At 44.3% G+C, this 13616-nt stretch overlaps 1 protein-coding gene across 1 annotated transcript in view; it reads right to left on the bottom strand.

Moving 5' to 3' along the window:
- Positions 1-13616, bottom strand: part of TMEFF2 (transmembrane protein with EGF like and two follistatin like domains 2) — a 121897-nt gene that overhangs the window by 38072 nt on the left and 70209 nt on the right. The window contains exon 5 of the mRNA XM_033516084.1: positions 12147-12243. Within this exon, the coding sequence (XP_033371975.1) occupies positions 12147-12243 (97 nt within the window). The remainder of the gene's footprint in view (positions 1-12146; positions 12244-13616) is intronic.

Consider the following 13616-nt stretch of genomic DNA (forward strand, 5'->3'; position numbering starts at 1 on the left):
CCCATGAGGATGGCACCCAAAGCTGCCTGGCATCATTGCCTGGTTTGGCATGCACTGAACATCAGATATATGCTGACACACATATATAGAAAACATATTCAGAATGCACGCTGGCACACAGTGTTTTACACTTTCTATGAATCATACCCTACAACCTGTCTGTGCTTGCAGGAGACTGAAATCCTATCACTGCACTCTTAAGAACATCATTAAGAGGCTTAAAGAATAGAGATTCTGCGTGTCTCCTTCAAAACAAATTTTGCTGTAATTTTTGAGGTTGATGCAAAACTTTAGCTGCAGTGCCGAACAATAAACAATACATATTTTATAATGGCAGCACAAAAATAGCACGCAATATTTCTTTCCTGGGCCTGCTAGTGCTTCTCTTCTGTTTTAAGATCACAAGAGAAGAAAAGCATGGCTTATTTTGTGTGCCTTCCATTCAATGTTTGTTATTTATTTATCTAATTTATTTTTCCTTTTTGTTCTTTGCAGCCCTGCCTCTGCACTAAGGGCTTTAGCATGCCTACTTTGCACAGTGGCTTCCCTGGGATATTTTACCTATTTCAACTGTTCAAATGTTTATCTTCACCAGGACTAAAAGGAGAAAAGCTTGATTCCCTCAGGGTGATGCAATGTTTCTGCATGGCATTTCAATAGCATCCTGTTATTCAAACAATTAGAAATCACAGAGACCATGCACAGAATTATCAGCATACTGCATGGAGATTTTTATTATTATGTAGTGCATAATGAAAATGATTTGAAGGACCCCAAAGCATCATAACAGAAGGAAGCACTGAATAATCAGGTGATTTTTTTTTTTTTTACTACAAGGGCCCAAAATATTGTTTACTGGACATATGTCAAGCTAAAATGCACTAAAGTGGTGAATATATTTACTGATGGCCTTCCTTGCATACCAAATGCAACACACTCTGGGAATGTAGCTGGAGACAGAGGCAGGAGCTCGGGCTACAGCTGCCACACTGCTGCTGCTGCTGCACAGCAGGGATGGACTGGCAGTGCTTTAAAGTACACATGGGCTTTTCAGAGCATGCTTTGCATGGCAGCTCATGGAGGATGTTCCAAAACCATGGGCTGCTCCTGGAGACACCTTGCTGTGCAGCTGTGAGCAGAGTTCAGTGAGGAGCTGGTCTCATGCTCCTCCAGTTTTCAAGAAGTCATCCTGGAGGTTGCAGCTCATAAAAAAAATCTTTAATCTGCAGCACAAGACACTGCAACTTGAGTCCTAATTCCCCTTTCATTTTTGACCTGTAACTTTTTGCACTAAAGTTTTGACAAAAAACATTACAAACTTCACCTTTGCCTCCTTTTTACAATTCACAGGACCAATTATAGTATGACCTTCACCTGGCTTCCCAATGCCTCTGGTGCCCTCAACAGTACATTGAATTGTGTGCTAACAACTTTAGGGAAAAATAAATGTCTCTCTTTTATTTTTTTTTTTAATTTTTTTTTTTTGTCCTTCTAAATATCATCCTTATTTAAGAGATACTAAGTTGTGTAAAGCGGTTTTTGCTACCTAGGATGCTTCAAAGCCAAACAGGGAATCACAAGGCTGGTGACTAGGTTTGAAGAGTCATGGAAAAGCCCTCATGCTAGCTGTGTGACCAGGGAGGAAAATTCCAATTCTGTGCACATGCCAATTCAAGTGTCTGGAGGTGCCTAATGGGTAAAGTTTGTTTAGAACTCATAGAATAAAATAAATGCCTTTCTATGGTTTGCCTACCCCTGGTGTCCTTCACGTCCCTGTGGTCTGTGCTAAAACAAAGCTTTGCAGACTGTTTCTGTCTCTGTAAACATTTGAGGCTGTCCTTCGTGAACGGTTTATTGCTGTGTGCCTCACACTGCTGATACTGTTCACTCCTGTCTTGAAGCCAGCAGAATAATGAAAATTGCTTCCACAAATCCCACAGTTTCACCCTGGACTGAACAACCAGTGGGAAAATTGCAACATCCAGTGGGAAGCATGGGATACCTACAAACACGTGTGCCTCCCGCCTCCTCAGGGATTCAATATTCTGAGATGGAGGAGACCCACAAAAATCACCTTAAATAAATGGCCCATGCAGAGATTGGACCCAGAACCTTGGTGTTATTAGCACCACACCCTAACCAGGGGTACCTGCCTGAGGCAGCACCACCTGAACTGGCCACACATCCCAGGATACCCAGCTTGGTCAGCTGTCTTCAACCACAAAACAAAATCCAGGCTGCTATTCAATGCAATTTTAGGAGGATACTTCCAGGCTTTCCTTCAGGTGTTGTTTGCACCTGCTGCACAGGCAGAAATAAGGCAGTGAAATGAGATCTCAGCCCATAGGTATGAGCCTGGGACCCAACAAATCACTGCATTGCAAGAAGGAAGGGTGCAGTAGTAACCCTCTTTTCCTCAGAGCATTCAGGTCTGTAGGTAAAAGCTGCTGTACAAAACTAGGCACTCCTGCTGGCTCTGCCTCATTTTCTGCCTCGTGATGACCACGGTGGCTGGCTGCTTTTGGGATCAGGCCCCAAGGGACAGTACTGATGCCAGGGAGAGCAAGACAGACAAATGACTGCAATGTGCCATCTCAAGGACATGTCCTTGCCAGCAAACAAAAGGGATGAGAGTAACCTTCTTCAGGGCTGGCACACAGATGAGTGGAATCCACCTGCAGCTCCCTGAAAGGAGCAAGTGCTGTGCACTGGCCAGGACACGTGTCCCTGGGATGCTCCACTGGGGACAGCTCCCTTACAAAATGGGCAGGCTGAGACACAGCAATTAAATCTGTTTGTCTGGGGACATGTCACACAGGCTTTTAGCTGCAGCCTACACGGGGGAAGGGACTGGGGCAGGACATGGGCTCTGTGGGGAAGGGACACCTGCCACTCTGCAGGGGCTGTGAGAGCTGAGGTCAGCCCTCTGCGTCAGCTCCTACTGAGTTTTCCTCAGGCTCATATTTAATGCATGGGATGTATTTTTAATGGCTTAGATGTGTGAACAAACCGTGGCCTTGATGTTCCTACATGGGTGTATGAAGGAGCCTCTGACCTTCTGCAATGGATGCAGTTCTATTTTAGTAGTTAACATAAAGTGGGATGGAAGAGATGAAGCATTCTATTAAGACATTTGATAATAAATTGGTAAGTGCTTTCCCAGTGTTTTACATAGTTATTCTCTCTGCTGATCTATTTAGCCAACACATGTAATTCTGAGCTACAAAGTTGTATTCCTGCTTTCGTAAACATACTTACATAAAACTCAATAACAACACAGTCTATTTATTGCTAAAACGCTAGTAGGAAATTGGAAAAGGTATAAATACAATTCATTGCTGGTGATCTCCTGCCCCCTGAAGGCACTGTAAGGCTCCAAATCTTGCTCAGTTCACAGCATCATAAAACCGAAGCAATAAATGTCACTCCTTTCTTGATTGCGCATTAGGCCAATCGGCTTTTTATTGCCACTAAATAGGCCGTCAGGAAGGCAGCGCTCGCTTTACTGCTGGGGGATGACTTTGCCTAAATGGGGGGCCAGGGAGGGAGGAAAGCTTACTTTTAAATAACAAGGCTAAGAGAAAACAGGGGGGAAAGAAAGGTGCAAAAGCACGTCGCTCTGCAAGGCCTTTGCACTCGCTCTTTCATGCTGTAATGCCTTGATGTACGCAGACGATTATGTGTCAATGCACATTAATATCTGATGTGCATTACCATATTATCATCCCTTATGTGCACTTTCACAGGCTGGTGAGCCCAGGCTCTCCCAGCCGGGGGGTTACACAGCCAGCATCACCGTGGGGGTACCAGCGGAGCCCGCACAGCTCTGGGGAGCGCCCATGCACAGTGCTGCCCTTGCAGGGCCCCAAGGGACCCTCCTGTGTCCTCCCACTGAGCAGCAGGAGCTGGGTGATCTTCACAACCCCCTGTGTTACAGCAGGAGCACAGAACAGACTGCCAAAGCTGTTCCTTCCAGTGTAAGTAGAGGAATGTGCTCAGAAGGCTGGGACACTTTCCTACCCAGGACTGAAAACCACAGTCATAGCTGGCAGCAGAGGAGTTTAAAAAAAAAAAAAATCCCCAATCCTGGGTTCATTTGCTCCCCTGTTGATCTGGGCACATGAAATGGTGGCCCTCCACCAAGCTGTCACATGTACATGCTGTATCCAGACACTTCCTGGAAAGAGAGAGGGATGCTGCTGCCGCACACAATACTGAGCCACACACGTGCACCCTTGTGACAGGTCCTGGTCAGTGTCAACGCAGTCCCACGGCCACACCACATCCTCCAGCTGCCCCTGCCAAACCTTTAATGCACCTGCTCATGCTGGGTGAGCCATTCCAGCATCCCAACCAGGCAGAGGGAAGGCAGGAGAGGACAACTTCCCTTCCACCCTTGGGTAGTGACCCCCAAATCCTTCCAGAGCCTTTGAACGTGGGCAGCCACGGCAGCTCCTCCCCACTCTTCAGCAAACAGCCAACTGGACTAATTGCAAGTCAGCTTTACATTTCCTCCCCTTGCACAGCCCTTTGTCCCCCCGGCCTTCTCTGCCATGACCAGCCATCCCTCCATGCCTCCCATCCACACACACACACACACACACAGAGAGGTGTCCTAGCCATGGAAACCCGACAGGAAAATTGGTCTGTGCTGAGCCATGCTTTTAAAATTATTGCAGCTTTTTCCCCCAACTCTAATGTTGACAGACTGCTAATTGTAAAGACAAATGATGACTCTGACTCTTACAAGCCTTCCTCCCCTTGAATTTCAGAATAATTTGTCTTGCTCCTGGCAAGAGCATGGCATGGTAAGACACGAAAACCCCCCAAAATTTCAGAAATTATTTTTGGCTTTTCACTGAAGCAACTGAAGCAGTCAGTAAGGCAAATTCTGCTTTTATCATCACAATTTCCAAGTTATTCTTTTGCACTGTAAGACTGACAGAGCATTTGCACTCCAGCTGAGTTTGTCCTCCCTTCTGCCAGCAAAAGGCTCCACAGGCTACCAAGAAGTTATTCCATAATTATCAAACTGGGAGAGAACTTTGTTTCACTGAAGTCAGTGGGATAACTTTCATTGACTTCCCTAAGTTGGAAGTTCACCTTCTGAACTGAAAACCAAATTTGGGTGAGCATCTGAAAAGAGGAGCACAAGGGAAAAAAACCAAAACACTATAAGCTTTATGACTGTGTAGAGTATTATTCCCTGGACACACAACAGGTTTTGCTGTAGTTGCAAAAGGTAAAAAATATCATTTTTATTACAAACCCAAATGTTAGGGATTCTAGTTTTTGGATAAGAGATGGATGTGTCGTATAGGGTCCTTAAAAACCTGCTTGGGTGAGTAGTACAGATGGAATACAATGTGGGTTTGCATTTATCTGAGAACATTTAGAGCCGTGATATATAGTCTACACGACAGACTTCCTCGATGTATAGAGAAAATATAGCCAATTTCTTTGTGTAGGCAGAATTATTTACCAGAGTGTTCCAAAGTGTATTGGTAATAAAACACTATGAAGTATAAGTAACTCCAGACAATCTTGGCTTATGTTAAAACAAGTTTTTTGTTTTTTTTTAAAGTATGTTATTAAGAAAATAAATCCCGAGAATCTGGAAAGGCAAGACTTACTCAAAAGAACATAAGCCTCTGAAGGATTGTGTTGACTCAATGGATAGAAAGGTCAAATTCTCCCAACCATCATCCTAAAGGAGTTGGGAATCAGTCTCACTTCAAAATTAAATAGGCTATTTTGGCACAGGATGAAGGATGCAGAGATGGTAAAGTGATTCTGTGAAACTCGCTTGACTGAGAGAAATGGCTGGTTTTAACTAAGCCCAAATAATATATATGTAGAGTAAAACAATTTCTCCAGATGGCAAAACAAGCCATCATTTTTCCAAACATTAACTTTCTAGCCAGGCCTGTAGCAGTGCAATCAGTTTAGAAACACAAGGTGCTCCTTCCCTCACCCTCCTCTGGAGAACTGGACCATAGGCTCTTCTTGGGGCTGCTGAAGATTAAGTCAATGGCTTTTTCCATACCCTTCCTGCCTCCTTCTGCAGACTCCTTCTGAGAAAGAAGAAAACCACCTATTTTTGGCTTGATTTAGGGTCTTTCTGAAGTCTGTGGGGATCTCTCCCTTTTTATGTTTGGGAACAAAGTCACTTTTACACCTAGGCCAGTTTAGGTTGAAACTGCCCTCTGAAAGAGTCCTACAATATCTCAGCAGCTTGCCAGAGGGAAACCTGACAGGAACCATGGCATTCATGCAATGCTTACCTTATTTTCTGACCCTAACATGGTGTCTAGACACTGCTTTCTAATAAGCCAAATCTTTCACCTAAGCTGGAGCTGCTGCAATGTTGTTCTTGTTTGTGCTGTGGACAGCAATTCAAGCTAAAATTTTGTATTTTGCTGGTTTTCCCAATTTTGTGTCTGTTCATATGGCTTTTTTTCCCATTTCCAAATGAAAAAACATGGCTGGGCTCTCTCTTCAGCTCTCATACTCCAGGCAGCAGGATCTGGCTGACCAGCCTCCTATAAAAGCTTCCAACCTGGTCACTCCTTAGAGCAGGCATCATAATGAAAATGTAACATACAGATGGGTAGGCATCATATTGCTTTTCCTAACATTCCTCATGTTTTGTCTTCCATTGCAAATGCTTCACTGACTAATTTCCAGTGGCTTAGGCTACATTTTTTTCAGTATTGCTGACTCTTAACCCACTGAAGGGTGTCTCTACACTTATCTCAACAGTCTCCCTGGAAGTCTGCTCTTTCCTTTTAGTTCAAAATATTTTACCCTTGAACATGCACCAAATGAAACTTTACCAGGTAACAAACAGTGTCAGAAGTGGGCTGGTTTCTGGGCAGGCACTGCAGGCAGCTCTGCTATCAGGTTGGGGCTAAGATAAGGGACATGTGTGTGAGAGGGTGCCTTGGTCATCTGCTGCTGTGCACTGCAGGGATTGTACTCCAGGGCCTTTACTTCCCTCTGCAAACCTTTGCCTGGACTCCTATTAGACATGACTACTAAGCTCCATGTGAAAATTTATGCAGCAGCAGCTTCACTTCATGCCTTAGGTATGATCTCAAGTTAAGCAGAGATTTAAGTTTTTGCAGGATTGTGTATTTTTAATTATTTGATTCTATTCCTGTGCTTATTTGAGCACAAGTCCAACATGTATGTGTAAGTTCTGCACCTAGCTATGAACAAAGATTACTTTCTCACTGGAAGGTAACAGAAAGCAGCAGAAAACCCTGATATATCTACTGTATAATGCCTGGGACGTTGCAGATGTTAAAGCAGCTTGTTGTTTCTGCATCTGGAACAAGTAGGTCACACATAGTTATTATACACACTGCTGAACACGAAGCAGCCAATACCCGTGTAATGTATGTGAGACTTCAAACTACCTTTTAGTACTTTATAGCAGTACAGCATCTTGTTTGCAAATGCTCTGCTTGAGAGCAACTGATGGAAGGGGGAAGGGACCCAAAGCTGACTGACCTAATTGCTGCATGGATCGAGAAGCTAGCAAAATCATTAGTTTCTTTTATATGTTTTTTTTTTTCCTATACTATAATCAAGATAAATATTGATTGCTGGGGCAGTATTGATTGCAGGGGTGGCTGCAGATGGCAGCTGCATGATTTGCACAGATATCTCCCATATACAGAGCCACTTATTTGCATGAGAATGAGGTTTCACCCTCCTCACATGCTTCTGGCTGTTCTCTTGCCTTATAGGAGCATTTACCCAAACAAAATGTACAGTAATTAGCAGTAAAATATGAAATGAGGGACTGAAAGAGTTAATCTTTGTAACACCTTTTGTGCACGTGCCTGTGTGCTGTGGCTAAGTGGAGTTTGTTGTCCCAGCTGTGGGGACAGAGGCACAGGACAGGGGGACCTGCTGTAATTGTGCTGCAGTGCCACAATTGTGCTGAGTGCCTCAGCTGGGAATGGCACTCGGGAATGCCACCCAGCCTGGCATGCCTGGGACCTGTCCTCCTTCCTCCCACTGACCCCCACACTGAGCCCAGCTCCTTCCTCCAGGCATCCTGGATGCCTCCCTGCAAGCTCCCAGCTTGGGGTCCTCAGTGACCCTCAAGAATGGCTTCAGCATCTTCTCCTGAGCTGAACCTGCCCCCTGGGATCCTTGGAATGGGAATGGGAAAGGCTCCTCCAATGTGGGCCAGGCTTGTGAGGAGGGAAGGAAGCCTCCTACCACGAGCACAGTGCTTACTGCAGAGCATGATACGCCACTCCCAGCCAAGGAGGAGTCCTTGGGTGAGAGGAGCAAGCTGCAGGAAGCAGCAGGGGCGTTCAGGCACTTTTTACCACTGGTGCCAGCCCTCAAGTGGCTCATTTCAGGGCTAGGCACCTCCTGCCAGGGACCTGCTGCCCTTCTCCTTCACCTGGTGCCTCCAGCAGGGAGCAAAGGGAAGGCAGAGAACTCTGGAGGCCACCTCATCTCCTTGGAGGCTGCCAGGATGTAGGGGAAGCTCTCTCTGAGCACCCCACACACTGCTGTGTGTCTTTCCTTCCAGCTAGCACCCTGCATCTTATTGTGGGTGGTGCTGCTCACTTCCACACTGCTGCTGGCTGACCTGCTGATAATGGAAATCAAAGGGAAATTTATGCATGTTTAACCCCAATTCATCATTTTGATTTTGATTAACTCTGCAAGTCAGAGGTTTGCAGGCTTTAATCTTATTTTAAGAAAATACTCCTGGTCCCCTCCACTGTCAGCATTTTCCAACTGGAAACTCAACCAAAGAATCTTTCTTATTCATCTCCTTCCACTTTGAACAAACAGCTGCCCAGTATTTATCCAAGCCATGGTTTGTCCCGTGTAAGGAGTGCTCTTATTTCCTCAGTGGCCCATAAGGAGGAGATAATGGTGGAACCCAGGTTTCTGACACTAAGCCACTGCAGCAGAGAGCAGGCACTCCATTTGGTGAGCACTATTTATGTACAATGAGTGTTTCATAGATGCTTTTTGGAAGATCTGAGCAATACACCACGGTTCAAAACGTTACGCCTCATTCTTCAATTCCCTTTAAGTATATCTCTCGGGGTGTTATGTTGAGTAGCCCTGTCTTACAAAATCAATTATTCCTTAGCCAGCTCAGAAATAAAACCCAAAGCAAGCAACACCAAATGTCTGATTTACCAATAGATTGCAACCCCGTGCTAAAGAGCGTAGCCACTGCCCTGCTTTAAATATTCATGAAGCCCACTGGTGCAAAATGCATTAAAGGTGGGAATAATGCCAGTAATACATGATCCTCTTAGTGACAAGAAGCTTTCACATATTAAAGCAGCAAGATGTTAAAGACTTTCAAGTGAACAGTCTTTGTTTTTAACTTGGAGAAAGAGATTCACTAATGGAATGCCAAATTGCATTCACTCTCACGATACTTGACTGCAGAATAGGATAATAACACATGTGTGCTTCTGCATGCCATGGAAAACCTGTTATTACAGAGGTTTCTCTCCTGCCTTTTCTCTGTACTTTCCAGAAAATGCTCAGACAAATCTTACCCCTTCAAGTAATCTTCTGTGTGCCAACCCCCCATTAGAATCCCAGGAGTCTAGCCATTAACAGATTGGTTTTACGCAAATAAAAAGATTTAAAAATAATGGTGACACAGTACAATAGCACAATTTAGATGAATGACAACTGGCAATGAATAACCAAGGGAAAAAAATATAAAAAAAAGACAAAAGGAGTTAAACTGGAGATAAAGGTCTGCAAAATATAGGCTGTGACAACGCTGAAGAATGTCAATTGTCACTTTAAATCATCAGCAGCCCAACCACATCTGCTACCACACCTGTGCTCTCTTTTCTGATCTACTCTGGCACCCTAGAAACAGTAGGTGAACAGCCAGCCTTGCATCTCCAGCTCTCTGAAGTCTGGCTCTGCTACCAGCCTGCATTCCTCTTACCTGGAGTGGATCAGGCACTGACCCTGCACCCTCAAACCGCTCCTGACTGAAAGGGATTTGCTGCTGGTGCTGGGATCAAAATCCTGCCATAACAGGTTCCAGGACCACCAGGAACTGCTGACCCCATTTGGACTTTACAAACCTCATCAGTCAGGTGAGAGAGCTAAAGGAGCCCTGCTCGCATCTGATACATCTGATACATAAAAACAGTGAAAAAATAATAAATTGGCATTTCTTGGCAAGCAGTGTGGGGCAATATGTGCCCCTGGTGCCAAACATGAAAATTCAACTAACATATATTTGAAAGAGGGATTTACAACCTCCACATATAGTCCACTTTTATTCTAGGTTTGGGTTTTTGGATGGGAATTGGCTCTCCAGCCTCCTAGCAGTTTGTCTGGGAGCATCTTCCCAGTGCCAGCCCTTCCCTGCCTCCTGCCCAGAAGCACCTTCCCCTGCAGAAGGAGCTCCTGTCAGTAAAGACCGAGCACCTCAGCTCCCACCATCATTATGCTGCTCTGTAAAAGCCAACTTGTTTCAACGGGGAGGAATTACATTGTGCAAAAGCTGCAGTGGGAACACTGGGCTAAGTTGGATCAGGCAGTTTTACCAAGCTATTTCTGGAAAAAAATAAACACTGCTACTCAGTGCTTATGATTAATAATGTTATCTTGTAGCTAATTTTATTCCTTGCCCCTCTCTTCTCCTGCCTTCCAATTTGGAAGCGCACTTAATTATGAAAACATGAGCACTAGACTGTGAATTTTGATATATTAATTTCACCATGGTTTTGTTTCTACACTGCACCACCAAAGCTCTCAAGGACAACCAGTCAAGGAGACAATGAAAATCATAACACCTGGGGTAATTTTCTTAAGCAAAGTCAACATTAGGCAATTTCTTACTCACAAATTTCATTACATTACTGAAACCTATAACCATGATGCACCTTGCTCCTGTTTTTCAACACCACAATTTCCTCTGATGACTGAAGCCAGAGCGAGGGCTCAGTGGTTGGTTTGCTCAAGGCTTTTTAAGGACCAGAACCAGAGATTACCGATTACTAAGAGGCTGGCAAGACAAAACCAAAATGAGCACAAATGGATAACCATGACCACATTCCTGAGCTTCTTCACTCAACAGCAGAACTCCTAATTCCATGCCTGGCCATGAGTGCATGGATGCCTTGCCTGGGTGGGGTCAGCTGCCGAAGAGCAGGCTGACCTATCACTGTCACCATTCCCTTACTGACTTCTCCATTCTGATTCTCCACACTGGAGCTCTGGCCTCATGGTTTTACTGACACCTCACTGCCCAGTTTGCACATCCATTCTTTACTAGCCCACAGCTCCAGAAACACCTCTCAGGCAACAGCTCTGACATTCGCACGGTTATTTTGTTGTCCCCCTAAATCTGTTTTAGTTAGTTAGGGAGAAACATGAAGCGTGGCATTAGGGCAGAGTTAGAAATGTGAATAAGTGACCTTTCTGATCTATTGGCTGCTCCAAAATCACAATGAAATGATTAGCTCAGAGCTGGCTTAATATAAGTTTGCATATATCCTAGACAAAATGAAAAATAAAAGTCTGAGTTGACAGAATTATTTCCCTTCAACTTACGTAATTAAGGTTTAAAATAAAAAAAAAAAAACCTGAATGATTTTTGAAACCCTTTTTAAAAAATAAAAATTAAAACCATTTCCATTGAGAAAATGTCCAAATATACACTCTCATCTTTTCAAGCAATTGAGGATAAGGTTTTCAACTCCAGCAAACTAGGAAAAAGCGAGACAGATTTCCCAGCCTTTCTAATGCCACACATGAATTAACATGATGATAATACTAATGATACTTTTTAACTGGGAAAGCTTTAGGTCAATTATTTTTCCCAATTCTATTTTTACTGAAGTATGAAGCTGTAAAACCCCAGATGGAATAACATAAGTTATAATGGCAACAAAATGGATAACTGTGTTTCTAAACTTGGTCTAAATTGTGCATGTTCCAAAATTATAAACCAGAGTGTTTTATACATTTTTTCAGAGTAATAACCACCTCAGTCACTTTGAGATGAATCTCTGGGTGCAGAAAATTGAGTACCTAACATTTGTAATGCTTTCCAAACCACAGTACCTTTAAATAATACAACATTCATTAAAATAGAAGAGTAGAGCAAATTACTGTACCAAACATCCTCTGCATCTTCATCGCACTCTGCCCCAAACTGGCAAATGTCACAGGTCGATGTCTCTTTTTGATTGGTTTCACCTGAGCCTTCATTGACTGTTTGATGGAAAGCAGAAGAACACACATTAGTAAAGACAGCACTGTAGCAAAGCACTTCTCTGTCTCTAGAGAAATCCATTCAGTACATCAGCTTAACGCGCTGCTCACAAAGCCACCAGCCGGCCACCAGCGCTCCTGAGTGGGCTAGCACAGAGACCTCCATGCTGGCCTGTGACAAATCCCCTCAATTACAGAGTTAAAAGGAAAACCAGAGAAAAAAACCCTTCCTTTTCCCTCTCCCTTAAACAATGACCTCTTCAAGCTGCAGCCCAGGAAGGTCGTGTCCCCACTGAGCCTTACTGCTTTGTTCCCTGGGAAAATAACGGAGGGGCATTGATAGCATCACATGCTGCCTCGTGTCCTTTACCCGTGAAGGCCCTGAGATGGCCCCAAGGGGATGCTTTCCTCCAAAATGTTTTGAAATCACCTGCCATGTGGTGCAATCTAGCCCACTCCAAAGGCAGAGCATTTTTCTCTGCAGAAGCACAGCTATGAGCCCCAAGGACTAGTTATCTCTGGCAGGGAAGATTTAGTGCTGTCCAGAGGAGAGGACAATCTCCAGCAGAGGTTAAACTTGAAACCAGGAGAAAGTCAATGCTCATGTCTGCAATTGTGCAAGGTTTGTACCTGGCCCGTAAGTCAAAAACAAGAAGGCACTAAAGGGAAAATAAAAATATGGGTGTAAGAAGACTGTGAAAAAACACTGACGGCTGAGACCACTAAGGTGGGCACCAAGAAGAAGGTGTGAAACATTATCCATGTTTCTAGTGAAGTGTATAAACACCCTTTGATATCTTCTGAAAGACACCTCCCCCTAGCAAGACACTGTACCTAGTGCTACCCCTCTGCCAGTTGCAGACTTACTAAACCAGTGCAGATTTGAGCACGCAGCAGCTCTGACTGATGCTGTTATCTGCACCTACAGCCTCTGCAGTGCCATCTCTCTTGCATTTGGAGGCTTCTGCACACCTGGGGGCAGCCCACCCAAGCTGGTGAACATGCTGGAGTGTGTTGGTGGCCCCAGTGACACCCACTGGACAAACCATCTGCCTGATGTACATCCAGGTTGTTAGCAGAGGCTTTTGTGTCAGAGTGCTCTGACTTCGAATAAACTGCTTTTGTTATTTACTCAAAAAAGGACGAGAATCCCAGGCTTTCAACAAAGCTGTTTGAGGAGAAAGGGCTCTTGCCCCTAGAAGAGCAAGTGTGACCCCAATTCCTGTTTTTCAACAGACTTGCTTCCCTATCTTGGGCAAGTCAGGTAACCCCTGCCATGCTTCCCACTATGTGATAGCAGGAATAACATAATTTCCTCCCAACAGTGAATATTGAAACAAGTATATTAAAATATTGTGATATGCTCAGATAGT

Source organism: Parus major, chromosome 7 (genome assembly GCF_001522545.3).
Source record: "Parus major isolate Abel chromosome 7, Parus_major1.1, whole genome shotgun sequence".
In the NCBI taxonomy this organism is placed as follows: Eukaryota; Metazoa; Chordata; class Aves; order Passeriformes; family Paridae; genus Parus; species Parus major.